The 24,707-nt window shown below is 59.8% G+C and overlaps 1 protein-coding gene across 1 annotated transcript; it reads right to left on the bottom strand.

Moving 5' to 3' along the window:
* Positions 1–1,150: 1,150 nt before the first annotated feature.
* Positions 1,151–14,491, bottom strand: HELZ2 (helicase with zinc finger 2). Its single transcript, XM_019753470.2, is given in 26 exon segments — positions 1,151–1,836; positions 1,919–2,086; positions 2,192–2,348; positions 2,501–2,719; positions 2,866–3,000; positions 3,119–3,311; positions 3,388–3,504; positions 3,611–3,758; positions 3,841–4,002; positions 4,077–4,208; positions 4,299–4,429; positions 4,574–6,044; positions 6,047–6,450; positions 6,452–6,606; positions 6,608–6,704; positions 6,706–6,796; positions 6,799–6,864; positions 6,867–8,264; positions 8,337–8,412; positions 8,628–9,411; positions 9,979–10,620; positions 10,706–11,223; positions 11,575–11,682; positions 11,764–11,947; positions 12,251–13,357; positions 14,405–14,491. Coding segments are annotated over 25 exon segments (8,733 nt in total). The 5' UTR covers positions 13,303–13,357; positions 14,405–14,491; the 3' UTR covers positions 1,151–1,711.
* Positions 14,492–24,707: the final 10,216 nt, after the last annotated feature.

The following is a 24,707-nucleotide window of genomic DNA, read 5'->3' as shown; positions in this document are numbered from 1 at the left end:
ATAATGTCTCTCTGTTCTCTGTGACCTCCTGACCTATCTGAGACCCCTGCTGCCACTTAAGAGAGGCCAGGGCCCAGCTATGCCTTCCTCTGTCCAGCTGGTGGCTTTGGAGGCATTGGGGGCTCAGCCACAAACCAGCAGATGTTGAATAGCCCAGGTCAGCCGGCCTGCAGGGGGGTGTGCTGTCCCAAAGAGTCCTGGGGAATCATTTCAGACCCGGATGGCACGGATCTGCTGACAGCCTTGGGGACTTTGGACTTAGACTTGGGGCCAGCCTCCTAGGGTCAGAGTTCAGTGGGTTGGGCACGCCTGCAGCACCTGGACACAGTTCACCAGCTGTGGCCCATTGTCACCAAGCCAGCCTCCCACCCAGCTTTCTTTGTCCTGGCAGTTGACCGTCAGCCTACCGGCTGCGTCCTCAGATGTGGAGCCCTGGTCCCCTCGGCATGTTCCCCATCCAGCATCTGCTACAACAGGCTTGTCAGCCTCAACAACCACTTTGCAACACAAAGCAAGAGGAAGGGCCACCCTCTGTGCCCCCCCCCCCCAGACCTCAAGAACACACAGAGAAAGCATTGAAAGCAGTCTTTATAATAAAATTAATGTTGAATCATAGAAGACTGCAACAGATACAAAATTGGAATGTAGAAATTTGTAGAAAGCATTAGAATCAGACAGACACAGAACGTCCCTGCCACAGGTTGGGGCAAGCCCCCCCCCCACCCTGGTGTAAACAATGTTTGCAGCATCCCCCAGCCTGTGGGGACAGTGAATTGCACTAAAACGCGGGGTCAGAGATACCTCAGGGTGGGATGGGCAGATATGGAAACAGGGCAGATGTACCCTGAGGGGCAGGTGAAGGGTCCCAGCCCTGCAGGCCTGGGGGATGCGGGGCCCAGGTCAGAAGCACAAGACAGCCTGTCTTGGAGCGGCCGCGATCCCAGCGCCCCCGCATGCCCGTGGGAGTACTGCACACACTGCACGGCCAGGAGGGGCGGGTCCTGGCAAGGCTCTGTGGCCCTGGTTCCCATCTGCCTTTCCCCTGCCAGCCTGGGTGGCACCTGAGGGACACAGGGCAGTGATGGCAAAGAAAAGGCCCTCACTTCCAGGAAAGCCTCTGCCTTGAGTCTGGGCTGAGGACCCTGTTGCAGTAAAAAAGACAGTGACTTTTGGTTTATTTAAAAATAGAAAAGAAAGTTGTTTCATGGCTGTCACCCACAGTCATCGGGATGGCATCCAAAGGACAAAGTGCAGCCCCAGTGGGGTTTCCTTCCTGACTCCAACCCTTCCCAGCGACACCAGAAGGTGTCCCGTTGGTCCCGGGGTCTCCACCCCCACCCCGACATGCTCTGTTACCAATGTGGCAGCAAAAGCAGGTCAGCAGGGAGGGGCGGCATCCACGGACCCTCTCCCCTCCCTCCTAAGTTCATGTTCATGTACACGGCGGCAGGGTGGCACCTGGCCTGCTCCCCGCCGGGCACAAGCTGACTCCAGAAGCTGGTTATTGTGCAGCACCATGGCCAGCTGCCACAACCCCCGCCCATTCGGCAGGCAAGGGTGGCCAGGAGGTGGCTGGACGGTGGCTGGCAGTGACCACTGAAGGCACATGGGATTCTGCAGAGGGGGACTTGCCGAGGCAGCCAGCACGGAACCGTGTGGGACTTCTCCTAGCTGTCGGGCAGCTTGAGGGCAGTGGACAAGTGAGGAGCTTTCACAACGACACAGCTGGCCTCCTCCGGACCTGCACCTGGCTGGCAGGTACGAGGTTTCCCTGGGCCTCGCAGAAGTCCACGAGCCGGCGCCACAGCGGGCAGCAGCGCAGGAGCAGGTGGTCCCCTGTGAGAGAGGACTCAGTGGCCGCCCCCGGCCCGCCGCCAGCAGCCTCCCCCCACCCCCGAGGCGAGGGAGCAGCCCTCACCGATGAGGCAGAGCCCCTCCTGGGCCCGGGTGATGGCCACGTTCATTTGGTTGGGGTCCACGATGAAGCCCAGGAACCTCTTCAGCCAGCCCTTAGTCGGCCGCTGGTCCAAGCCGTTCTCCGGGCACGAGCGGACGGTGCTCAGCAGCACGTAGCGCCACTCGCTCCCTGGGGGGCAGGCACGGTGAGGCCCAGGATGGGGCCGCTCACCCTGCCGCTGGCGCCCACCCTCCTGACTCGCCACCCAGAGCCCTGCCCCAGAGCCAGTCTCACCCTGGCTCTTGGTGATGGAGCACACTGTCACTCCGGTGACACCCTCCTGTGCAAGTTTCCTGTTGATCTCGGAGGCCTGTGCATTGTAGGGCGTGAGAATGGCAATGTCCTTGGGGTCCACCGTCCTGTCCAGGGTCAGCTGTTTGGCGATGCGGACCTGAGGAGCCGAGAGGGGGCTGGCAACGACGGCTCTGATGCCGCTCCCACCCTGGGTTCCAGGGCCTCCCCTGTTCCTTCAACTCCTCCGCCACCTCCTCCAGGATGCCCTCCTTGACCAAGGGGCACCAGAAGGGTCCGCCTGACACTCACCACCTCTTTCACCTCCTCCTGGTTGGCCTTGGAGTTCTCATGCCCTTCATCTGTGGACACCAGCAGGCTCTGCTCGTGGCCATGCACGTGACCAAAGATGACACAGCAGCTCTCCTTTGCGGCATGGCCTAGGACGCTGGGCGGCCGCCTCAGGCCCTGCCAGGTCTTCAGCTTCTTCTGGTAGAACTCCATGGAGGGGAAGGCACAGATGCCCTCGTGCTGCAAGGAAGGACATAAGCCAGGGACAGGCCACCTGTCCCTGCTGTGGCCCCAGGAGGCCAGGCTGGACGTAGGAGGCTGGGGAGCAGGCCGCCACAGCTCTGGCATGCCCGGCTCAGGAGCGGTGCTGGGCTGGGACGGCTCACCATGCGGTACTGTGTGTCCAGCATGTAGGCATCCCTGTGGTACCTCTCGAAGAGAGAGCGGTCCAGCCCCAGGCTCTGCAGGTGCTCGTTCTTAACCACAGGTCGCAGCTGCTTGTGATCCCCAAGGAGAACCACCTGGAGGGACAGACAGACTCGGTCCTGACAGCCCCAGGCCCACGGCCGTCACCACCCCTCCACGCCGCTGCCCTCTGTGCGCTCCCTGCACCCCAGGGGTGAGGCCACACCCAGCGACCTTCTCAGCCTGAGAGAAGTTCACCAAGGGGATGAGGGTCTCAGGCTCCGTGGCCATGCCCGCCTCGTCCACGAGGATTTGCCGGACATCCAGGTTCTTGAGCGTGGCTGAGGCCGCACACGAGCATGTGCACAAGATGACACTGTGCTGGTCTAGCTCGAACTTCCGGGCCTTCCCCAGGATCTTCTTATACCTGTAGGGGATGCCATCTGGTCACCCAGGGCCCCCCCCCCATGCCAGGACACAGCTCCATGGCCCCGGCCACTCACGAGTTGAGGTCCTCCTTCGAGAAGACCTCCCCTTTCTGCAGCCGGGCGTCAAAAGCCTTAATTTCTGTGGCGTAGGGGTTGGAGGCCTGCCGGATCCGGTGGTGCAGGCTGATGCTCCTGGTGGGGGGAGACCTCTGTGAAGCCGTGTTGCCCCCTGCCCAGGCTCAGTCCTCTCACCTCCTCCCAAACACAGACACATGGACGCACAGCTGAGAGGCCGCACCTGAGGCTCTGGTTGGGCCTCCCCTCCCCAGGGCTCTTCTTGAACAGTCCCCTGCTGCCTACGCCCGGCACCGGGAACTCGGTGGCCTCAGCTTGCTCGCTGTACACGCGAAGGGGCTTCAGCTCCGCTCTCTTGCTCAGGAGCAGTCCTGGGGGCAGTCGGAGCGTGAGACACTGTCTGCTGGGCCCAGCACCCCCAGGCAGAGCCCCCACATGGCCGACCCAGTGCACCTGCCAGGACGTCCACCGACTTGTTGGAGGGGCCACAGTACAAGATGCAGGGTCCCCCCAGCGTCTTCTCCCTGCTGGGGGGGCCGCGGGCCAGCCCCTGCTCCTCATTCAACTTGTGAAACCAGAATACTATGTGGAAGCCCACCACCGTCTTCCCCGTGCCTGTGGGCAGAGAACGGGGTGGACAGAGCTCCCACCGGCCTGCCTGCACGCCCCCACCCCCAATGTGGCCCTACCTGGTGGGCCCTGGATGACGGTGAACTGCTTCCTCAGAGCCTCTCTGACGGCCCCGGTCTGGCTGGGGTTCAGCTTGTGGCGGCCTCCAGGGATGTCAAAGGTCTGCCGCTCCAGGAACCTGTGGGGGGCGCCTGAGGGAGAGGCCAGGCCTCCCTGAGCTCTGGTGCAGGGCAGAGCCAGGTGGAAGGCAGGGGCCCGAGATGCCGGAGGGTGCCACCTACCTCTGCAGAGGGGCTGCTGGCCAGCTGGGTGGCGTGGAGGGTGGCGGGGCAGGGGGAGCGCGCGGCCCAGGGCAATGCTGATTACCAGCGGGGACGAATTCTCCAGCTCACGCACGGCTTCTTCCTTGCGGCTGGGGGCAGGTGGGGTGAAGATGGACATTGCAACACCAACAGGACCCTCCCGGGGAGGGGCTGCTGCCCCGTGAGCCACCCCCTCCCAGAAGAGGAAGCCCGGACTTCTCACACTCCCTGTCCACCCCATGGAAGCCACTCACAGGTCGGGAAGCTGCTTGGGCAGCACTTCAATGGTGAATTGGGCGCCAGGCCTCAGCACCTCTTCCGGAACCTTCTCCATGGCCATGTGTTGAATGAAGAAATGCACTTGTTTGGGGGCCTCTTGCCGGCCCTCCTTTGGATTTGAGTCCCAGTCCTCCGTCAGCCCGTGGGCCACCCAGGTGTACGTGTCGGGGTCAATGCTAAAGACAGGCCCGAGGCTGCTGGGCCCGTGGGCTGCAGTGGCGGCGAGGGCTGGCAGCCCCTCGAGCCGGATGCAGAGGTAGCAGTGTGCCCAGCTGATGTCAATGCAGTGCTCGCGGAGAAAGGCGGCCTCCAGGCGGAAGGTGCCCTGTAGCTGCCCAGGGGTCGTGCGCTCTGCATCCCAGGTCACAGTCACGTGCTGCAGCGTGATGGAGTCGTTCTCGGCCACCGTGTTGGTGGCCGCCTCCAAGGAGCAGAACGGTGCCCACACGCGGGAGTAGTCTTCCACGCTGCCACAGCGGTCCTGCCCCGCCTGGGGCGTGTGGCCTGAGAAGCAGTCGCCTGGCCGCTCCACGTGCTCCAGGCAGAGGCTGACACCAGGCACCACAGTCCACAGCTGCAGGGTTGGTGCGAGGATACCCCGCTGCAGGGTGGCACTGAGCTGCACCTGCAGCACGTCCCCACTGCCCAGCTCCCGGGTCACCTCCATGAAGTGGCCACAGCGGCTGCGCACCACCCGCCCCACCTCCCGCCCGGGCGGCTCCACCGTGCCCCACCCCCGCACAAGGGCCGCCGCCTCCGGCCACCGCTGCTCCTCCACCAGCTCCAGCAGCTGCTGCCATAGGGCAGCATCCATGGGCAGAGTGTGCGGGTCAAGCAGGGCACCGGGCAGTGGGGGGCACGGCCCATTCAGTTGCACTGAGTAAATGCGGCGCCGCCACACCAGCTGCAGGCCGGGTCGGCTTGCCAGGCTGTGGGGGTGCTCAGCCAGCTGCAGGAAGCGGAAGTACACCGGGCAGGGGTCGGGCAGGGTCTCACGGTTGGCCGGGAACAAGAGCTTGAAGCAGCGGGCGCCCTCCTCCACGTCCACTGTGAAGCCCAGTTTGTTACGTGGCTGGGCCTTGAGCCGCGTGGCCACGTGCAGGCTGCGGGCCTGGCGTTGGTAGCTCTGGGCACGCAAGTTCTGGCGGTTGAAGTCATGGCATAGCCCGTCAATGTCCCTAGCAGAATAGGAGGGGCCCCCCTGGCCCAGAGCCAGCAGGATTTGCCGCTGCAGCACCAGGTCCAGGTACCTGCGGAGGGGCGAGCTGGCCCAGGTGTACCAGTCCACCTGCAGTGAGTAGTGGTTGGCCGGCTGCTGATCGCCCTGGCTGGAGCGGCTGAAGGTGGAGCGGCCCAGGGCTTTGCGGAAGTCCAGGCCCACGGGAGCCAGTGAGGGGTGCATGTCGTCCGGTGATGAGGTCCACCAACCCCGGACGGCATCTCTGCGTGGGCTGCATGCTGGACATGCCTCCAAAGCGTGACCAGTAGGTGAAGCTGCGGACAGGGCGGTTGCGCCCATGCAGGTGCTGGCGCGCGCAGTGAGAGGGGGGGGCCAGTTGCGCGCTTCTCTCTCAGGGCTTCGAGCTGGCTGCTGCTGGGCGGGGGGCTGCCTCCGCGTGTGCGTGTCCGTCTGGGGGCGCCGCTGCCCACCAGGAACTCGGCCACCAGTCTGTTGAACTGGATCATGTACTCTTTGACCATGGGGGCGCACGGAAGCCTAGCTTGCTGTCTGTCCCCCGGCTGCTGCTAGTAGCAGCAGCACAGGCGCAGGCGGCGCAGCACACACACACGGGGGGCGGCGCCACCACAGCACGCATCCACAGAGTCCAGGTGTTCCGGCAGCTCTAGGCCCCCCCGGCTCCCTGATCACCTGCACAGCCTCCTCCTCCTCCAGCTGGCGGTTGGGGGGAGGGGAGGAGGGTGCAAAGCGCAGGCTCTTGAGCTGGTCACTGCCCTTCTCGAAGAGGGGGAGGAGGAGAGGAGGCGGCGGCGGCGCGGGGGCAGCAGGAGAGGAAGAGAATGGCAGCAGCCGCCGCGGGCAGCAGCATGCGCGGCGGGGGGGCAGCAGGCATATAGTGCGCGGCGCCCTGCCTGCTGGCCTCCACCCAGCGGCCCCCCCCTCGGCACGGCTGGGCTGGCCACATCGGCAATGTGCACACCCACCTCCTGGGGGGGGCCCAGGTCCCGGACGCCAAGTCGTCCCAGAGAGAGGGGGGGGGGGGGGTGTCGGTCAGGAAGCCACGCCACGGCTCCCCCCCCCCGACAGCAGTTCGGCGTGGTACTTCTGCAGTACCTTGGAGACCACGGCCGGGTCCGGCGAGGGTTCCCGCAGTCCGTACTCGAGGTCCAGGATGCGTAGGCCCTGCTCCCAGGTGCTGGCCTCAGGCAGCACCTCTAGCACGATGCCCAACGGGTAGTAGAAGCGCTCCCGCCACAGGACGACGCGCACCCAGAATAGCCGGCGGCGCCAGGCCTGGGCAGGGAGCCGCTCCTCTGTCACCCGCTGAAGGCGGCCCCTCTGGAGACGGTGCACGGGCACCCGCTGCGGGTCCTTCAGATCAGCCACGAAGATCTTGGTCACGGAGACATCAATGGGGGTCATGATACGAGGGTCCCACTCGTCCATGCGGCACACGAACGCCAGCTCTTGGCTCCTCCGCTTGAGCACACCCAGCACACGGCCTTGAGGCCGCCCGGCAGGACCCCTGTCACCACCAAGGACCTGGACCACCACCTCATCCCCGGTGAAGGCCATCCCGCAGTGCAAGCGGCCCCTGACCAGGATGGGGCCGGGGCCCGCGTCGTCCAACGGGATGGCCGTAGCCCGCTCGAAGGTCTCCTGCATGAAGGTGCACCGGTGGTGCCTCTCTGGCTCCAGGCGCAGCAGGTGGCGCAGTGTGGCCCGCGGCAGGGACACGTACTGCCGGGCCTGCTGTGGGGATGCAGGACTGGCAACGGTATCCAGCAGCCCATCCTCCCTGACGGTCACGGTCACGTTCTGGCTCTCATCCAGGAGCTCCTGCAGGATGGGGTCATCGGTGTTCAGCTCCCAGTCAGAGGGCCAGAAGTCAGACTCAGCGTCCTCGGGGTCCCCGGGGTCGTCATTCTCTGTGGCCGCCGAGTTGCCTGCTGATGCCACGTCCCCGACTGCTGGGTACCCCATGACCTCTGCTTTCTGTGTGGCCTCGTCTCCTGCCTCCGAGGTCTGGGGCGGGACTGCACTCCCCTTGGCCACGGCCTCTGGCTCCACCTGCGCCACCGCTGCGTGCTCTGTGGCTGCGTCCCCTGCCTTCCCCTCCTCTGGGCCAATGTCCCCGGCCACCACTGCCACAGCTTTCTCTGCTGGTGGGGCCGCAGGCTGCAGGCAGCGGGCCCAGCGCTGCCTCTGAACCACACCCTGCTCGATCTGCTCCAGTGACAGGCTCTCGGGGCAGACACTGCGATGCTGCACACACTCACGAATGAAGCTCTTCCAGAGCTTGCTGCAGTCCCCAAAGGAGCAGAGGGCCATGGCGTCACCTACGGCTACCACCTGGGACTGGGCGCGGGTCATGACTGTGTTGAGCACCCGGGCATCTGTGAAGAACTCCAGGCCGGGTGCCCCTGGGCTCCGCAGGCTGTGCCAGCTGTGCACTGCGCTGAGCAGCACCACCCGGAACTCCCGTCCTGCAAGGGGGTGTGGTCAGGCTGCGCGTGTGCCCGGGGCTAGCCCCGCCCTACCCACCACCCATCACCCACCTGGCAGGATCTCAAAGCTGCCCACAGACACCTGGCCCAGGTTTCTCCTCCTCAGCTCCTGCCTCAGCGCGCTCACCTGGAGACACAGGACCCGGTTGGGCCCGTGAGCGGTCGGTGCGCGGTGAGGGCCCCACGACAGCCACCCTTGGTGCCAGCACACAGCTCACGTGCACATCACCCTGGGCCCCTCTTACAGACGGGGAAACCGAGGCGAGGAGGCCCAGCCGGGGGCATAGGCCCCCAGACCCCAGACTGGGGGCTGGGGAGGAGCTGTCTGGGCGGCAGGCTTACCTGGGCACCATGGGACACGACGCAGATGTGCCTCTGCTCCCGGCCGCCCCAGCAGTGGGGCCAGGTGTTGTAGATCTCCTGCACCTGCTCGATGACCTGGATGACCTCGGCCGCGTTGAGCCACGATGTCATCGACATGTCGCGCTCGGGGCTGCCGGCCACGTGACAGAACATGAGCGGGTAGCGCCGGGGGTGTCGCGGGACCTTGCCACTGGCGTGGATGGGGGTGCCCCTGGCCACATAGAAGTGGCGTGACACGAAGGCGACAATGACCTCGGTGGAGCGGTAGTTCTCATGAAAGATGATGCGGCTGCACTGGGCCACCTTGTGTGCCTGCTGCTGGTAGTGTTGGAACAGGCGGTGCAGCAGCGTGTGCCCGGCCGTCCGGCCCGGGGCCACGCTGAACAGCCGGGGCGTGACCTGCATGTGGTCGCCGGCCAGCACCACCCGAGTGCCCAGCGGGGCATAGCGCAGCGGGGTGAGGGCCTCGCACTCCAGCATCTGGGCGGCCTCGTCGATGAGAATGTGTGAGAAGAAGCCGGCGGGCACCCCAAGCTCACGGGCCTGTGACGTGGTGGTTACCACAATGCGGTGCTGCTCCAGCTCCGCGCGCGTGGGTGGGCGGAAGGCCCGGAGGTCCTCGGTCAGGCAGCAGTAGCGCAGCGTGGCTGCGTCTGTCTGGCTTGGTGGGCGGTCGGTGTACATCACCCGCAGCGGCCTGGCCTCCGGGTGGCCGCTGCTCACGTAGCTGTGGAAGTGCTCCTGGATGTAGATGTCGGCCGCGCTGAGGGGGAGAGGGCACATGGGGCCTTGGCGGCTTGTGCGAAAGCGCATACTGTGTGCCCAGCCCTGCCAATGCTGGGAGTTCAAAGGAGGCTACAGACCCATGTCCAAGCCCCCAGAGCGTAGATCTGCGTTCTCTTAAGAACAAGGGCAAATCCTGGCCCGGGAAGTGCTAGGGATTCAGGCCACATGCACCCCCCCACTCCACCCCGCCCAGAGCCCGGCGGGGACACGCACAGCCCCCCTCCCACACGGCACTCTGCACCAGGCCTAAGCACACACGTCCCCTGGCCCTTTCAGTCCAGACTCACTGGCTGTCAGGGAGAGTCCCAAGGATCAGTGACTGGGACTCACCCAGGGACGCACCATGGGCCCAGTGTGCCCAGCTTGGGCTCACTCCACCACCGGCCAGGCAGCCCTGAGACATCTGCTCTAGCACCAGCCTCCCGGCCCTGTAGGGAACCTAGGAAGCAGCCAGAGCCCCAGACCCCAGGTCCCCTTTCTTCTTTTGGGGTGACACCACCACAGCAGCTCAGCTGGGCCCAGGCAGCAGCGGCTGCGGGCTCACCTGTTGGTGTGCGTGCAGATGAGCACCTTGGTGTGGGGCTGTCGGATGACCTCCAGGGAGGCCATGGCCAGTGTGTAGGTCTTGCCTGTCCCGAAGGGGCCGTAGATGAGCAGCGGCGCCACGGGCTGCCTGCCCCCAGGGCTGCCGCCCGCGATGAACTCCACGGCCAGCTTCTGCTTGCGGTTGCCCTGCAGCGCTGGCGGGCTGGGCCGGGGGCGGGGCAGGGCACAGGCAGACAGGTCGGGCACCACCAGTCGCTCATGGGGCAGCGCATCCACTGCCTGGTGCCAGAGGCGGAATGTCAGCGGGTCAATCTGGAACTGCACCTCCAGCACAGGGCTGGCCTCGGGCTGCAGCCCCAGGGCCTCACAGCAGTGCGCGGGCAGCAACAGCCACCGTGCCTGCTCGGAGCTGGCCCGGGTCTCCAGCTGCACCTCGAACACCGTGTGGTCAGGGGCGGGCACGGGGGCCACGAGGGCCGTGCTGACCGCCCGGCTCAGCAGGAAGCCCTGGTCTGTGTCAGGTGTCAGGGAGGAGGGGATGGGGACCTCGGCATACAGGGCTCCTGGCGGCGGGAAGAGCATGCCAAGGGCTGGTGTCTGCAGGGCCGTCTTCAGGGACACAGCGCCCCGGAGGTTCAACCTGGTGGGGGACATGGCTCAGCTGACCCAGGCCGGAGCTCTGCAGCCGGCCCTGCAGCCCTGCCCGCCCGCCGGCCCCTGCTCACTTGGCCACCAGCTCTTGCTGGGCAGCCTCCTCCTCGTAGAGGAACTGGTGCATCCTCTGCCGGTAGTTGGTGTGGGACAGGGGCCCCGGGGCCGGGCCGCTGCGCCGGAACTCAAGGGCCAGGGCTGGCACCTTGTACTTGGCCATCAGGGCTGCCTGCTCCGCCGTGCGCTCCACGCCAGGCACCACATGGCGGTTGCCAGTGTGCCAACGCTCCAGCTCCTCACGGTGGCCGGGCGCCGGTGTCCCAGAGAGCCCGGGGCAGTGCACCTGGCCCAGCTGCAGCTTCAGCTTCCGCAGCAGCACCGGCCGGCGGCCAAAGTCGAAGACCACCCACTGCTCGAAGGTGCCAAAGGAAGCGCTCTGCACGCACACCCCCACCCGGAACTCGGTGGGGTGGTCGGGCACGCAGAAGCGTTCCCCCTGCGCGTACAGCTGGCCCGGAGGGAGGCGGGGGACCACCAGTGAGAAGGCTGCTCCCGGCTCCTGCTTGAGCAGGGCCACATGTTGCAGGGGCTCCTGGGGAGAAACTGGATGGTGAGTGACCCCGGGCGCCAGCCCACCCATTGGGGTCCCGACTAACACACGGCCCTGCCCCACTTCAATTCCCGGCTGTGACCCCACCAGAGCGCTCAGCTTCTCTGAACCTCAATGGTTGCCTCTGCAAGATGGGGTCACAGAGCCTGCGTAGGCCCCACGGACGCTGAGTGAGGTGAGCGTGCAGCATGGGGTGCTCTGCCAGACACAGCAAGGCAGAGGGTACGGGAAGACGACGCACACACACATGCACACGTGCACACACGCACGCACACATGGGGAGGCTGTGCAGGGCAGTGGCTCCAGCTGTCTCGCAGCTATGCTGCCCCTCACCTCAGAGTGAATAACGAATGTCCAGCTGTGCTCAGTGTTCTTCTCCTGCGCCTGATGCATCAGGGGCTGGCTGCAGGTGATGGAGACGCCATCGACATTCTCAGCCAGCTGCACAGGGAAGCCAGGCTGTCGTCAGGGGCCCTGGCCCCTGCCTGCCCTGCCCCCACCCACTCACGAGGCCCCACTCACCACCAGGACTTCGGTGCTGCTGCGCTGGTACTCGTCCAGCAGCCGCGCCTTGTAGGGCACCAGCCCCTCCCGCCAGGCCTCCTGCTCCCGCAGCTTTACCGTCTGCACGCGTTGTGTCCACTCCTGCAGCTCCTGCTCTGAGTGTGCCTTGGTGCAGACATCCCCATACTCACAGAGGTCAGGCCTGGGGGTAAGGGAGGCCAGCAGGCCATGCAGGGTGAGGCACCCTCAGCCCAAAACAGGCCTATGGGGGGTGGGCAGGAACACATTCCAGGCCGGGAGCAGGGCACTGGCGGGACCTGCTCCGTCCTGTCCACTCCTGTGCCCGCAAGACAAGGTTGACAAGAGCGGCTTGGGACCAGCTTCCCCCCACCTTCCCCAAGACGCACGAGGTGCCAGGTGGTCACAAAGAGAGGACAGGGAACCCCTGCTTGTAGCTAAAGGTGGGTTCATTCTCCATCCCCAAGCCCTGCCTCACTGTCCTTACCTGGGGCAGAGCTCGAAGGTGGAGAGCCCTGTGGGCGGGCTTCTGTGCTCCCAGGACACAGCCTGGTCCAAGACCACCATCTGTGCGTGCTCCACAGATGAGCAGTGGTTCTCAAAGGCCTCCTGGGAGTGGCAGGTGACCAGGCAGGCGTGGCAGTACAGCTGGACTCTGGGGGTCTGGCCGTGGCGGGCTGTGTGCCTGTCTCCCCTGGGGGCTGGGGGTGTGAGCAGGTCCCCCCGCTGGAATCCACCCAGCTGCTCAGCCTCCCACACTGCCATCTCCACGGCACTGTGTGCGTACTGGCAGCGGGACACTCCATGCCGGCATGGCCGCCCGCGCTCCACGAACATGCAATAGGCCAGCCTCCGGCCGTACGGGGGCCGTGGCCGCACCTCTGTGACCTGCTGCTTGCGACGGCCCTCGGAGCTCACATGGGTCAGGAGCGAGGGGCAGGCTCCGTGCTTGGGGCACCGGCCCTGGGGGTCCACAGGGCAGAGGCGGGGAGGGCAGTGCCGGAAGCAGTGGGAGCAGAGCAGCTGGAAGTGGCCACCAAACTCCGTGAGGATGGCACCTGCAGGGCCATGCAGCCCGCCCTGGGCCCTGCCACCCTGCACCGCAGCCTTCAGCCGCAGGCGGCGGACGTTGTGTTCGCGCTCAAAGGTCCAGACCAGCGCCTCCTCAGGGCTGCGGGCAAAGGTGCACCGGTTGTGGTGCCGGCGGCAGCCCTGGCCTGGGCGGTAGTAGCGGCAGACCTGGTAGCGGAGGGGCCGTGGGAAGCTGGGCCTTGGGTCCACCTTGCGCCAGACCCTGCTCTTGGCGGATTGCTTGAAGCGAGCCAGCAGGATCTCGTGGGTGCAGCTGTGCTCCACTGCACGCAGGACGTAGGTGCTCTCGTTGAGGCGCTGTGCGCAGCGGGAGCAGCCCAGAGACAGATCCAGCCGGGCGCACAGTTTGGCCAGAATTGGCTCCTGGGTGGCTGTGGCGCCGCTGGGCGATGGGCCAGACCTGGGGGACGCCATCTCCGATGCTGGCCTGACTCTGCGGGGTGGCATTTGAGGCTCACAGGTTCAGCGGGTCCTCTGGAGCCGTGCACCCTGGAAGAGAAGTCTGGGACGGGAAGCAGAGAGAGCAAGGTCAGGCCCTGAGGCCAGGAGGGCTGCCACCTCCAGGTGGGGGCTCAGACACTGCCTCTCTCTCAGCAAGGGGCCGAGGAAGTGGAGCAGCAGGAGATTTCTCCTCACAGGACAGGAGAGGATGAGTGATTAGGTCCAAGGAGGCCCCACTGACCTTGACCCAGCCCAGACCCCTCCCCTTCTGAAGGGTCTCTGGGCCCCTCTCAAACGCAGCCAGCTGGCTGTGAGGTTGCCCTGGCAACAGGAGCCCTGGAGGCCCCGGGACTCTCAGGGCTCCCCCAGCACCCCCCAGTCTGTGAAGGGACAGTTGGCTCCTGGGGACGGTGCACCCCACCCACGCCTGTTTGGACAGGGACTATTTGCCTCCCATGGGAGCAGTGGGGATGCCCAGAGAACACAGCATCAGAACCTTGCACAGAGGGGCCCTGCCCAGGCGGTGCCTCTGGGGGTTCCCCAGCCAGCTGGGCCCAGAAGGGGGAACTGGCTTCTGCAAACACTGCCAGTTTCCTCTAAAGGAAACTTTCAAGAGAAACTTCGAGGGCGACACAAAGATGTGTAAAAAGGAAATGATCTGAGGTCAACCCTGAGTGGAAAGCCTGATTCCTCCTAAGTGAGAACTGGAGTCCCCTCCAGGCCGAGACCGGGAAGAGGTCCCCAAACCCCATGGGTGTTCAGAGACAGGAGCAGCTGCAGCCGCTGAGGACAACGCTAAAGGGTTGGGAACTTGGGGTCCAGAGGTTGCCCCCTCCCAGGGGCGGGCGGGGGTCAGGGTGGTGAGGCTGCAGGGCGACCCGAGGGGAAGCCCAGCGCTGAGTCAGCACCCCAGGCTGCTGGCCCAGCGGCTGCGCCTTGGTGGGGGTCCCTGGGCACCAGCCCCCTACTCGACTAGCACCGCCTGCAGCCGGGAGCCGCAGCCCCCTCCTCTCCCTGGAGCCCGCCCGGGTCCCACTGAGGCCCTGACTGTAGGGAGGGGGCGCTGGCAGCTGCCACCCACATCGAGACCCCGCATCCCCGTGCTTACCCCCCATTCGGCCGCGCCCGCCGCGCGATCACTTTCGATTCTGCCCCGGGGGTGACTCAAACCTCTGACGCCCGAGCACGGAAATTACCTCACTGCCCCCGCCCCGCCCCCCTCCCGGCGCCGCCCCGAACCACAGCGGTCCCCGCCCGTCCCGCACCACCAGCGCCCGCGGGATTCGAACCGGCGCCCAGGCTCCCAGATGCTGGAGCGCGCGACCCTGGGCAATTTGCCTGGAAACCAGAGCATGGCGAGAAGGTGTGACCAGCGTGGCGGGATGGGGTGGCCGCAGCACCCCTTTCCTCCGGGGAGTGTGGACCGACCCGCAGGGCTGCTCTGCCACCCGCGCAGTCCTCAGCGGACTCGGGGTCCGTGCAGGAGGGTGCTTGATGTGGAGGGAGAGCATGCTGGGAGGGGGGAGGGGCTGGAGCTGGGGGCGGCCCCCACCAAAACAGCCCCACCCCCTAAAATGCACCAGCCAGCCTGGGTCCCAGGGGACCTGCCCTCTCACCTGCGGAGGGCCATACCTGGGGTCTGTCTTCTTACCTGGGGAGGCTGTAATATATCCAGCCCTTAAAACGCAGGGAGGGTGTCTGGGCTGCCCCAGGGCTTAGAAAAGAGTGAGGGAAGGTCTCAATTCTTCACTGTAGGACGAGCAAGCGGGGAGTGTTTTGCAGCTTAATTGCATTGGGTCCCCCTGTGCAGACACCACCCTCAGCCCCACTTGAGAAAACAGATGCACCCTGGTCACTGGCAAAGGCTCAGCGGCTCCCTGATAACAAAGCACCCAACCCCCACGGTCACACACCTGATCCCAGTGGTCCCCACCTCCCCGATTCACGGATTCACGTCCTGGCATGGTCCCCTTGAGCCCTGAAAAGGACCGAGCTGTGTAACCAACAGACCTGGTGGAAATGACGGGGTGTGATGACTGAGGCCGTGTCATGCGTGCTGCCGCCTTGCTCTCCTGGGTCGCTGCTCTGTAGGGAGGCAGCCACCAGCTTGTGAGGACACTCAGCCCAGTGGAGAGGCCCAGGCCAGGAGGAACCAAAGCCGCTTGCCTATATCGCCAGGTGTGTGTGTCACCTGCAAGCGGACCCTCCTTCAGACAACTGCAGCCCCAGCTTGACTACTACATCACGAGACACCCCAAGCCTGAGCCGCCAGCCATGCCACCCCCCACTGTGAGATAATAAGTGGGTGAGATAATAAATGTGTATTATGCTTTTAAGCCACCAAGTTTTGGGGGGCATTCCTCACAGAGCACTAGGTAACTGGTGCATCAACACAGTCCCTGAAACAGTAAGTGCGTCTATCTCGGCACAGGCAGCATCCTGCTGGGAAGGACAATATGGAAGCTTCCTGTTTAAGTCAGGAAGCAGGTGGAGCAGGCCATTTATAATCGGGCCAGGAGCCCAGGAGCCTCGAGACAAACAGCAAGTTACTGAACAGAACAGAGGAGTAAACACTTGGTAAACACGAGCAGCAGCAACAAAGGACCCCAGACGAGCCCTAACAAGAAGCATGCAAGAGCAGCCGCTATGGAAGGCAGTGTGGAGGGTCCTCCAAAAATGACAAATAGAATTAATGTATGACCCAGCAATCCCTCTCCTGGGTATCTACCCCAAAAATCTGAAAACATCCATAAAGACACGTGTGCTCCAATGTTCATCGCAGCTTTGTTTACGGTGGCCAAGACATGGAAACAACCAAAATGCCCTTCGATAGATGAATGGATAAAGAAGTTGTGGTATATATACACCATGGAATACTATTCGGCGGTAAGAAAAGATGAAATAGGACCATTTGTGACAACATGGATGGATCTTGAGCTTGTAATGCTGAGCGAAATAAGTCAGACAGAAAAAGCAGAGAACCATATGATTTCACTGATATGTGGTATATAAACCAAAAACAACAAAAGAACAAGACAAACAAACGAGAAACAAAAACTCATAGACACAGACAATAGTTTAGTGGTTACCAGAGGGTGAGAGGGGATGGGAGTGGTAGATGAGCGTAAAGGGGATCAAATATATGGTGATGGAAGGAGAACTGACTCTGGGTGGTGAACACACAATGTGATTTATAGATGATGTATTACAGGATTGTACACCTGAAATCTATGTAAATTTACTAACCATTGTCACCCCAATAAACTTTAATTAAAAAAAAAAAAAGAAGAAGCATGCAAGAAAATGGACAGTCCCGGAGAGGCTCAATGGAACACCATGCAAAATGGAACGAACTGCTACGTTCTTGGAGGAGACATAAGATTACTTAAAGATGTCACCTCTTCCTCAATTTGTTTTAGGAAGGTGTTCTTCATACACATAGGAAAAACTATCCTAACATTTATTTTGAATCACAAAAGATGCCAAATAGCCAAAGCACTCCTGAGAAAGAAGAACAAAGCTGGAGGTATCACACTTCCTGATTCCAAACTATATTATAAGTCTACAGTAGTCAACACAGTGTGGCACTGGCATAAAAATAGGCACATAGGCCGGGGGACAGAATAGAGCGTGCAGACATAGCCCACACTTAAACAGTCAACTAATTTTTGATACAGGTGCCAGGGACACAATAAGGAAAGGACAGTCTCTTCAACACATGGTGCTGGGAAAACTGGATAACCACATGCAAGAGAATGAAACCGGGCCCTATATCACACCACTCACAAAAATTAAATCAAAATGGACCAAAGACTGAATGTAAGGCCTGAAACCATAAAACTCCCAGAAAAAAAACAGGGAGAAGCTCCTTGACATTGGTCTTGGCAAGGAGTCCTTGCATGTGACACCAGCAGCACAGGTGACAAAAGTGAAAATAAGCCAGTGGGACTGCATTAAACTAAAGAGCTTCTGCACAGCAAAGGAAACAGTCAGTAAATTGAAAAGACAAACCTACAGAATGAAAAAAAATTTCGCAAATCATATGTCTAATGAGGGGTTAATATCCGAAATATACAAAGAACTCATACAACTGAATAGCAAAACCCAAAGAATCTAATTTTTAAAATTGGCAAAAATCTGAAGAGACATTTCTCCAAAGAGGGCATACAGATGGCCAACAGGCATTTGAAGAGATGCTCAACGCCACTCACCATCAGGAAAATGCAAATGAAATCCACAGTGAGATACCACCTCACACCCGCTAGAATGGCCATCATCAAAAGGACAAAAAAGTGTTGGCAAGGACGTGGAGAAAAGGGAACCCTTATACAGTGTTGGTGGGAATGTAAACTGGTGCAGCCACTGTGGAAAAGTGTGAAAGTGCCTCAAAAAATTAAGAATAGAACTACTAAATAATCCAGCAATCCCCGTTTTGGGTGTTTATCCAAAGGACATGAAATCAGGGTCTCCAGGCGGTATGTGCCCCCGTGTTCATGGCAGCATTAGCCATAACAGCCAAGACATGGAAAGTATCTGTCTGTCCACACATGAAAGGATAAAGCAGATGTTACACACACACACACACACACACACACACACACACACACACTATCCAGCCATGAGAAAGAAGGAAATCCTGCCATTTGTGACAACATGGACCTCGAGGGCGTTATGCTCAGGGAGAAAAAGCCAAATACCATATGATACTGCTTGCATATGGAATCTGAAACAGCCAAACTCTTCAAAATAGAGAGGACAAAGTACCAGACACAGTGGGGTTGGGATGTTACGTAAGGTACAGACTAGCCACCGGCACATGAAGTCTGGATCCAGCCAACAACACTGTGTTATAAACGCTAGAGTCACTAAGACTAGATTGTAACTGTTCCCACCACAAAAAAGAAATGTTCAGTGTGCGAGACAGACGTGCTGGCTAACAGTGTGGTGTCAATCAATTAGAAACGTATCAAAGCCACACGTAGACACCTTCAACTTATACAATGGTACATGTAGTCACAGCTCAATTAATTTGAAAAGAAAAAGGAACGGAGGATACTAGTCGCACCACACATTAAAACACAGTAAAGCGACTGGCAGAGTGTGGTTCTGCAGAAGAAATGGGCAAGCATGTCAAGGTAGGAGGAGGGGAGTCCAAAAACAGGCTGAAACGCACACAAGAATTTCATACCTGCTGACAGATGTGCTTCAGATACTGGAGAAAGACGGTTTATTCAAAAAATTCTGTAGAACAATTGGTTAGCATCTTGAAACAAAAATGGGCAGGGGGATGTCTACCATCACCTGACAGCAAATCAAACAGCAGCTGGATCAGAGCTTTAACAAAAGAACCAATCAGCCCTCGAGGTACCCGCAGAAACCACGGTGGGATGCGGGGACGTGTGCGTTTGTTTTTGGCAATCTCAGGATGGAGGGGGCAGCCCTGGCAGCAGCATGGCTCAGGCCAGACTTGAGGCAGCAGCATGGCTCAGGCCAGACTTGACCTCTGTCCTGATGGAAATGCTTACACCATGAAGTCGACAAACGCCACGAATCCTTGCATTTCTTCTGGGACAGCCAGTTGTTAAGCATGTCTCAGCGGTACAGCACTAACAAGTTCACCCAACACAAATAAAAGTTATTTATGGAGGAAAAAGCCACAGTCCAAAGCCACACACACACACACACACACACACACACACACACACACACACCAATTACACTTCCTATCACAGCTAAGGCTCTCAATTAGTGAGAACGCATTCTGGGGTAAATGCAAACTACAGAGATGATATTTGTCACTTCTCGGACCAGGAAAGGCCAACTGGGGGGTTAGGGGGTAGCGCCCGTCAGAGGGACAGGGCACAGACCCTTCCACCTGTGAGTCTGCAGAGGCTGGCGTGCCAAGTGCAGCCTATGCTGCCCCCCACCCCAGGACAGCAGGCCTGAGCCCAGGGCCTAGGGCCGGGTGTCCATCTTCTTTGATTGGCACCCTTGCCCTGTGCCAGGGACTATTCCAGGCCATAACTTGGAAGGAATCATTGCAAATATTCTGCAATGTTTTTTCCAAGACAACTTGTTAAAGAGGATGCACCTTCAGTTAAAAAAAAAAAAAAAAGACAAGGGAAAAAAAAAAGCAAAAAACGAAGAATTGAAAAAGACGTAAGGTGCAAAAAGTCAGCTACAGAAATCAGAAGTAAATTGTGGCTGGGGCAGGAGGAGAGTTACTTTTTTCCTCTACCTGTTTGTACCTTCAATTCTGTATCAAGTGTATTCCTGGCTCCCTGTGTCCACATCCCTCTGGGTTAGGAGCACAGCTGTCCTTTCCAAACTGTTCAGGAATAGACTGAATGCAACCAGCACAGTTATAATGATGATGGAATGTGCACGGGGTCTCAGAGCATCTCCCGGGATACCTCCTGTGACAAGGGAAGACCGTGACCCTGCAGCGGAGAGCCGACCAGGCCCCCTGGGCCAGGGGGTCAGGGCTCACGAGCAGGACAGGCTGCCGTGCTGAGCCCAGGCGGGCTCACCGAGGGCACGGTCCCCACCTGTGGTTCCAGCCAAAACAGCAAAACCTCAACCCATCACCAGGAAACACCACAGACCCTGCACAGTGAGCCCCCGCTCCTCGAACGGTCTAGGTCATGAGGACGGAGAAGGACGGGGTGAGGAGGCAGCCAGCCTGGAGGACACTAGGGGCCATGAGCTGTGAAGCATCGCAGCTTCCCAGGGACTTGGGATCACACGAGTGTGAGACGAGGGACGGGCACAGCTCGAAGGTGGCCTGGGGGTCAGGAACATTACTGCATTCCTGGCAGATGACCATCTTCTATAACTGACAAGTCCCTGCTCCCGGGCAGCGTCCACTTACGTGTCGGGTGGAGGATACCCTACCCTCAGGTGGTTTCAAAGTAGTTTATGACAAACCAGAAGGGACCAAACGTAAGTGATTGGCAAATCTAGATGAAAAAGATGTAGAAGGTCTTTGCACTATTTTTGCAACTTCTGTGTGTTTGAAAGTATATCAAATTAAAAGTAAATAAAGCATGCAGCCACCACCTCCATCCCCACCAAGACCAGGCCTTCCTCACCCAGCATATTCCAGTGGATAAGGCTTGGCCCCTCCCCTCTGCGGCCCCCACCATCACCCAGAATGGGTGGAAAAGCCCCAAATACCTTCCTTCAGCAGGACTTCTGCAGGCTGTGAAGTTCCTGTCTGGGCGTAAATGGGTGACTTGGCCTGGTCCTCCCAGCTGGTCCTAGCAGCCTCTGCTTACTACTCACCTGAGCAGAACTTTACTACCAGGTCCTGTACTCAATGACCCACCCTCCCAGGGACCCACCCAGGGGCCCTCCCACCCAGTCACATGGTCACACCCTGGCCTGGAGGACTGACTGAGTCTAGGGTGGGAGGGTCCCAGTTTAGCGGGGGGAGGGGCACAGCCACAGGACCACTTGGGATGGTCCTTCCCCATGGGGAGGTCATGGGGAGGTCATGGGGAGGTCATGGGGGCCTGAAAGGGGCCCCTGAAAGGCCTCGGGAAGGTCCACGCAGCAGCCCTGCTCTCTCCCAGTCCTGACCCCACAGCCCAGTAGCGTCCGTGCCTGCACCTTGGGTTCCTGCCTCCACCTGTACACCCCTCCCCATGCTCTGACCCCCTGGAGCCCCCAGACCAGGCCCTGGGGGGAGGCTGGCTGGGGGGTGTGGTGTTGTGGAAATGAGATGACCTGGTAATGATTTAGGAAAGTCCCCAAACCACCTGGGGAAGAGTCACAAGCCCACCCAGCCCCTCCCTGAATTTGATCAGACCCCTCCCCTCCTGAGGTGACCTGTTGGGGATTGGGGGCTTCCTCCCCTGTCCCCTGAGTGTCACTGTCTCTTGCTAGCCCTCTAGCCCTGTCATTCTGGGTGTCGTTCCCCCCTCCTCGCCTCCCCCACCCCGTGGACTTGGGCACCTCTAGGGAATGACCCGTGGGAGGGGGCCACACTCAGGATGGAGGAAAGGCAGGGTATGGGCGCTCCCCACCACGTGGGGGCAGCTGTCCCCCACACCCATGGCGCACCTGCCGTGACCCCCACCCACCGCGGGGTCAGCTCAGCGCAGGTTCCAGGTGGAGCAGGACAGGAGGCGGGGCCTCGGCCAGAGCGGCAGTCTCCTCCCTGGAACACAGGGACGTGGCCAGCTCCTGACGTCAGAGGTTCAAGTCCACCCTCGTGGCCTCTGGGACTCACTCCTGTCACCTCCCTCCTGTCACCTCAGTCCTGTCACCTCCCAGCCAGTCTGGCTCACACCCTGTGCCTGCAGGATTGTCGGCTCAAGAGGAAATCCATGATGCTGGAAAGTTTACTGCACGGCAGGTGCCGGGCTGGCCGGGGGTGATCCCTCTCGCGCAACCCAGTGTCCAGCAGACCCACACACACTGCGCAGGAGCAGGGAAGGCCAGCTTCTCGCAGATGGCGCTGGACGGCAGCAAACAGCAAGGAAGATGTGAACTGAGGCCCTGGCTCCATTACACAACTTTAACTCGAGATGGGTCACGTAAATATGAAACAAGCATCTATTACACTCCTGAGCCTTGTGGGTCATTTCAATAGGGACCAGCGGGCAGAGCTGTGCGCAGCCTCGAGTGGAAGACTCAGATTCAGGGGCTTGGCCATCTGAGGCTCCTCTCTCCACCGGGGCTGGGGGCTTCGAGCATCTGCTCTGTGTCTGCCTGGTCTCTCCAACACGGCAGCTCAGGCTGCAGCGCGGGCTTGTTGGGAGACAGACACAGAGACCGACAGGGACAGACACGGGAGAACGAGAAGTGTAGGTGGAAGCAGCCACCTGCTCCCAGTCCAGCCGGGAGCCACACAGCAGGACGCCTGCCACGTCCTAGTCATTAAAAGTGAGTCACCAAGCCAGCCCACATCAAGGGGGGAAACGAGACTCCAGCTTTTGTGGGAGGAGTGTCAGAATCTGTGGACATGTTGTAAAGACACCACAGCAGAGAGCCCAGAGTCAGCCACACTAGGAAAACAGGGAGGAGAGAAAACTCGCAAACACTCAGCCCATCTGACAACTTAGCAGGAGACATGGGTCACCATGAGTTACGACCGGGAGACTGAGTCACTGAGTGGACTTTGAAAAAAGAAAGATAATACAGCTGCTACTTGCTACTCACCAGAGATGCACCAAGACACAATATGGTTAGAAATATGGGAAAAAGATAAGCCGGGCATCTACAGATCAACACTAAATCGATAAATGCTGACACAGCAACATTAATTTCAGACAACCCACCAAATAAAAAGGACCAGGAAAGAACACTATTTAATGAAAGAAGGAATCCACCAGAAAACAGTGTTTCTCAAACTTTTTTGACTGGGCTCTGAAACTAAAGTTTTCTAAAGTGCTACTTTTACTGCAAGAGATGCACTCTGTTCTGTTGTATTCTGCTCCTCTTTGTTTAAGAAAACAGTCTTCTTAATTGGATTCACAACCCACTAAAATGTGTTGCCACCTGTTTCACAAACACTAACCCAGAAGCTGACCATGAACATGTATATGCCTGATACCCTACCCCTAAAACACATAAAGCTCCCAACCCGATCTGAAGATTCAAGGCAATGCCGTCAGACCCCAGCCCGTCACTGTGCGGACCTGGACACACGGACTCTGACCGTCACACGGAGAGCAGGCAGAAGACCCAGCACGGCTGACACTACTGAAAGGAGGAGCCAGTCGGAGGACTGACGCCCCGGGCTTCAGGCTCAGTCTGAAACTGCAGTAACCGAGACACCGCGGTGCTGGTGAAAGAACAGGCAACAGATCAGCGACAGACTGGAGAGCCCAGAAACAGACGCACACGGTCCAGGCCACTCACCTGGGACAAAGGAGCAAAGACTGTCTCTTCAGCAAACGCTGCCGGAACCACTGGACACCCACGTGCAACAAGACGAATCCACACCCAGACCTTACACCCTTCACGGAAATGTATTCACAATGGACCACGGACCTGAGAGTAAAACGCAAAACCACAAAACTCCTAGAGGAAAACAGGAAAAACCCAGACGACCTTGGGGTTGGCGATGCCTTTTTACACACACCACCAAAGGTGCGATCTGTGAGAGAGAAAACGGATGCGCTGAACTTAATTAAAATTAAAAACTTGTTCTACGAAAGACAAATATCAAGAGAATGAGAAGACAAGCCACAGGTGGGAGAGATATTTGCAAAAGCCACATCTGATTCAGGACTGTTTTCCAAAACATACAAAGCACTCTTAATACTCGATAATAAGATGAAAAACCTGATTTAAAAACCGGGCCAAAGACCTGAGCACACCTCGCCCAAGAAGATACACAGATGGCAAATAAGCACAGAAGATGCTCCCCATCTCGCCATCAGGGAAACGCAAATTAAGGCAACGAGACAGCCCTGCACCCGTCAGGACGGCCACGACCCAGAGCACCGACACCACACGCCAGCGGGGACGTGGAGCCACGGGATCCCTCAGTCACTGTGGGGAGAGCAAACGGTGCAGCCGCTTTGGAGGACAGTTTGGCAGCTTCTTACAGAGCTAAACATACTCCTAGGATCCAGCAATCACGCTCCTTGGTATTTACCCAAAGGAGCTGGAAGCTTGTCCACACGAAACTTGCACACGGACGTTTACAGCAGCTTTATGCACAATCGCCAGAAGTTGGAAGCCACCAGGATGTCCTCCAGTGGGTGATGGATAAACAAACCGTCCATCCATCCAGACAGTGGAATATTACTCAGCACTAACAAGAAATGAGCCGCCAGGACATGAAAAGACACGGAGGAACCTTAAATGCACATGACTAAGCGAGAGAAGCCAATCTGAAAAGGCTGCACCCGTGTGACTCCAGCTACACACGACCTTCTGGAAAAGACAAAACCAAGGAGACAGTGAAGACCAGTGGGTTCTGGGGGGGGGGGGATGGACGGGGGAGCACAGGGCACTTTCAGGGCAGTGAACTACTGTGTGTGACACTGTAATGGTGGGTACATGACATCACACGTGTCCAAACCCACAGAACGTCCAACAGCGAGAGGGACCCTAATGTCACCTGTGGACTCTGGGTGACAATGTGTCAACGTAGGTCCATCTATTGTAATAAATGCACCATCTGGTGCAGAGGCAGACAGTGGGGGGCTGTGCACAGGGGGTGAGGGATACAGGGGAGTCTCTGCACCTTCCGCTCACTTTTGCTGTGAATCTAAAACTGCTCCAGAAGGAGGAGACTGTCTCACCTCTCAGAAACCCACAAGTCAAGCCGACCAAAGAATAACTACAGAAACCCCCAGCAAGTCATTAAGCCTGATCCGGAGGACGAATGTAGACACACACTTGGCCAAGAGAAAACACACTTGTTTTCAGGCACATGTGGCCACTAACCGGAA

This window comes from Rhinolophus sinicus, linkage group LG13 (assembly GCF_036562045.2).
Source record: "Rhinolophus sinicus isolate RSC01 linkage group LG13, ASM3656204v1, whole genome shotgun sequence".
Lineage (NCBI taxonomy): Eukaryota > Metazoa > Chordata > Mammalia > Chiroptera > Rhinolophidae > Rhinolophus > Rhinolophus sinicus.
The sequence above is the reverse complement of the archived record's forward strand: the minus strand, read 5'-3'. Positions and strand labels throughout refer to the sequence as shown.